The sequence below is a fragment of the Sinocyclocheilus rhinocerous genome, unplaced genomic scaffold (assembly GCF_001515625.1).
Source record: "Sinocyclocheilus rhinocerous isolate Xijiao unplaced genomic scaffold, SAMN03320098_v1.1 scaffold1119, whole genome shotgun sequence".
NCBI lineage: Eukaryota > Metazoa > Chordata > Actinopteri > Cypriniformes > Cyprinidae > Sinocyclocheilus > Sinocyclocheilus rhinocerous.
This window is the reverse complement of record NW_015664308.1, coordinates 337,436-341,676: the sequence shown is the minus strand read 5'-3', so window position 1 is coordinate 341,676 and position 4,241 is coordinate 337,436. Positions and strand designations below refer to the sequence as shown.

At 40.4% G+C, this 4,241-nt stretch overlaps 1 protein-coding gene across 1 annotated transcript in view; it reads right to left on the bottom strand.

Annotated features, from left to right (window-relative positions):
- Window positions 1–2,919: 2,919 nt before the first annotated feature.
- The window catches only part of LOC107730051 (uncharacterized), a 1,974-nt gene continuing 652 nt past the window's right edge, over window positions 2,920–4,241 (bottom strand). The window contains exons 3-4 of the mRNA XM_016540785.1: window positions 3,314–4,135; window positions 2,920–3,176 (exon numbers count right to left, since the gene is read on the bottom strand). Of these exons, the coding sequence (XP_016396271.1) occupies window positions 2,920–3,176; window positions 3,314–4,135 (1,079 nt within the window). The remainder of the gene's footprint in view (window positions 3,177–3,313; window positions 4,136–4,241) is intronic.

Below are 4,241 nucleotides of genomic sequence, written 5' to 3'. Positions count from 1 at the left end.
GCTGTTAGACCTTTTATTAAGACGTGTGTGCCTTTCCAAATCATACCCATTCAAATGAATTTGCCACTGATTATTTCCACTCAAATGGTAGTAACATCTACAAGCAATATGAATGCTCCTGAGATAAATTTCAACTGTCCCAGAAATTGAATCGTTTCAGTTTTTTATTTCTAATAAATTTGCAAAGTTGTTACAAACCTACTTTTTGCTTTGTCGTTATGGTTTATGGAGTTTAGATTGATATGGAGGAAAAAAGTTATTTAAAGCAGTTTAACATAAGGCTGCAACATAACAAAACGTGAAAAAAATGAAGGTGTTTGAATACATTTTATAGGCACTGTAAATAAGCACATCAACTGGCACAATACATACATTATCCATTATCAGTCGCTGTTTACACTGAATGTAATAAAATCAGAATATTTTTTGTTACTGATGTTTTAATAAGGCTACTTGTCCAGTCGGGTGAGTAAAATTCTCTTTCAGTTGCCCATCAATAAATCCACTCGTCTCTGACAAGCGATAACATCGAGTCCTGACTAACCAAGCATTGTCACTCATCTCAACCTTCAGAGAGTAACTTATAGTGTTACATCAAACTTCAGCGTCATAGTAACTAAGTGTCGTTTTACAATAACTCAAAACTGCATTGCTGTGAGAGGTGCTGTTTCTTTTCTGTTTTGTCTGACTTTTGTTTGGTATTTTCAAACTTGAAAATCTGGTTCTCAGATGACTTTTTTTTCATAATTTTTGAAAACACATTTCTTTCAGTAAACATCTCTCGCTGTAAGTCTTATTGTTTCTCAAGCTGACAATCAGGTTTAATCAGTTTGTATGAGGAAAACAGAAACTCGTCAGTGCGTCAAACTGACTCCGGGTGACGCTCATTGTGATCGGGCTGGTTGTTCCACAGCAGAATCAGTAAATCATGTATCTGTATGGACGTCTCTCTTGTCCTTAAAAACAAGCACCATCAGTTTGCGGTTCGAGTCTTGTGTTTCTGTGTCAGAACAGAACCAAGAGTCCAACTTGTCTTTTGGTTGTTTCCTAAAATGTATTCAAATCATTTGTGATTTGGTGAACAATAAAACTGTTCAATAAAATTCCACCGATTCTTTCATTGCTCAAATAGGTTTAGAAGATTTTTAGTGTCACGTAAGAGTTTCACGAGCCTGTCATGTGTAGTATTGTGTCCAGACGGACCAAGGAACTTATATATCAACCCAAACCTCATTCAGGACAGTGTATGTTGTCAGTATGACTTTATTATTTGCATTAAATGTTGTAAAGCTGATGTCTATTGACACTCATGATTAATATAAAATAATAATTGGGGTTTTCTTCACCTTTTTAGTTTCAGATCAACAATAGTTTATCTTTTTGTAAAATAGCTCTACCAAAGCACCATCCAGCGTAATCATTTGCATCTTATGCTCTTTATTTCTTCATCCATTCATCGTGTTCATTTAGTCGTTGCATTAATTATTCTTGTCTATTGTTTTATTAATAAAATGTGTTACATTTGTGCATTTTTTATGTCGATAATACAGTAAGAAGTTCTACAGTGATCCAGGTCCTCACAGATCTTTCAGATTAGATGACAAATAAATACTCTGCATATTTTTTATTTTATTTATTGAACAATCCTCCCTCTTCCTTTTTGAAATTCCTAAGCTGGTGTCTTGAGATAAAGGAGGAGTCACCTGAATCTGCTTTGGTCACGTGGTACAAAAGTTGGAACTGTCAGAAAATTCTGAGTTTACAAGTTACAAGAGTTCTGTGAGAAAGTGAGTTTTTACAAGTTGGAGTAATTACAGTAATTCCCACACGGCGTGAACGCATCTAAAGTCTATACAAGGAAACAATTCACCTCCCGAGACTCTCTTCTGGTCCGAGTCGGTTTTTCACACTTTAAAACAAATCTATAATCATAATAATATAATAAAATAACATTTTAGATCACCAGCACTTTCAGACACACACAAACTCTAAATATTTTCTAAATTAAATAATTAGCTTTCTAAATACTCCAATATTCCTGTAGATCACACTCTGTCTTTAAAGATATTGGGGTACATAAATGATTTTAGACTGCATTTTGAGGAGGTTTAACTTTAAAAATCAGTTTGCATTTGCATAATTGAGTTTAAAATAGGACCACCTGAATTAATCGGACCCTTTACTCCTGATAAATGTCATACTGAAGACAACGTTATTAGTGCGATAAAATAATTCATTACTAAGAATAAGGAGATTATAGAGGAGCTATACACAGGAGCTATACACAGATAGTGTGTATATTACATTTTACTAATAGAAGTCCCTATTTAGGCAGAAAAAAAAATCATGATTCTTGTATAATTCAGTTATCCGATTTCTCTGAGAAAATGAACAGTACTTATAATATTAAGGTTCATAATATCTGCCTGAACATTTATGGTGCAACAGGGAGGACTATAATTAATGAAGTAATAAAACTGAGTAGTGATCCTTTGAATAAAAATATATTACAATGGTTAAAATAAATGATTAACAAAGACACCCCACTTTTCACAGATGAACTGTAACGGGGCTGACGAGACGTGAGATGTGTGGATCCATCTGCAAGCTTTATTTCAAGAGACGTGGTATAACAGGCAGGGTCAAAACACTGGCAAACAGGTATATGGCGGGCAAAACACAAGAATAGTCACAGGGCTAGCGTAGGTCACCGATAAGCAGACAGAATCACAGGGGCGAGACGAGAGGGAGAAATCCAAGAAAACAGGCAAAGATCAGAAACCACAAGAACAGGCAAGGCAAAACAAGGAAAACACGGAGACTCGGAAAGGGGTACAGGCTAAACAATACTCAGCCGAGAATGGTGGTTTGAGTGGGTGTTATATAGTGAGTGAGGTGATTAGAAACAGCTGTGTGCAATCAGTGCAGTGTGCAAATCGTGCAAGCAGAAGGAACAGGAAACCCCCCCGGTGAACCACACCGACCAGGAGACCATGGCGGAGACTGTAACAACGAGAGAGCAGAGACAGACAACACAGACAGAACATTGGGGTTGATAGACAAGGCTGCGCATTCAGAGGCAGCCTCCTTGGCTGGGTCGGGACAGGACAGAAGTTCACAAACGGCCTTCATAACCGTGACAGGACAGGATGAGGATTCCCAGACGACCTCCTTGGCTGGAACAGAACAGGCAGATCGTTCATTGACGGCCTCCTTGGCCGGAACAAGACGGACAGAGAGTTCACAGGCGGCCTCCTTGGCCGGAACAGGACGAGCAGAGAGTTCATAGACGGCCTCCTTGGCTGGAACAGACCAGACAGAGAGTCCATAGGCGGCCTTCTTGGCCGGAACAGAACAGACAAAGAGTTCATTGACGGCCTCCTTGGCCGGAACAGGACAGGCAGAGAGTCCATAGGCGGCCTTCTTGGCCAGAACAGAACAGACAGAGAGTTCATATGCGGCCTCCTTGGCCGGAACAGAATGAGCGGAGAGTTCATAGATGGCCTCCTTGGCCGGAACAGAACAGACAGAGACCCCCATATGGGAAGTGCTGCAGACAGGGGAATGAGTTCATGAATAGAAGGGTTAGAGTGAGTGATTTTGGGGATACCAGCGGTGCGTGAAGACACCAGCGGTGCATCCCTCACACTGGATACCAGACTGGGATACCGAAGGGCTGACTTTGAGAATCTGGGTGTGACAGACGGGACGTGACATGACTCTGGATGATCAGCTGTGATGCAACGTGATTCTGGATGAATAACTGAGGCGTGACGTGACTCTGGACGAACAGCTGAGACATGGCGAGACTTTAGAAGATCAGCTGTGATGTAACGAGGCTCTGGCAGCTCAGCTGAGACTTGACTGGACTCATGACGATCAACTGCGACTTGACTTGACTCATGAAGATCAGCTGTGACTTGACTTGACTCAGGATGATCAACTGTGACCTGACTTGCCTCAGGATGATCAACTGTGACTTGACCTGACTCCTGAAGATCAGTTGTGACTTGACTTGACTCATGATAATGAACAGTAACTTGACTTGACTCATGACGATCAACTGTGACTAGACTCGACACATGACTATCAGCTGTGGCTTGACTGAACTCAGGAAGAACAGCTGTGACTAGACCTGACTCATGATAGTGAATTGTAACTTGACTTGACTCATGACTATCTGCTGTGCCTAGACTCGACTCAGGAAGATCAACTGTGACTAGACTTGACTCAGGAAGATC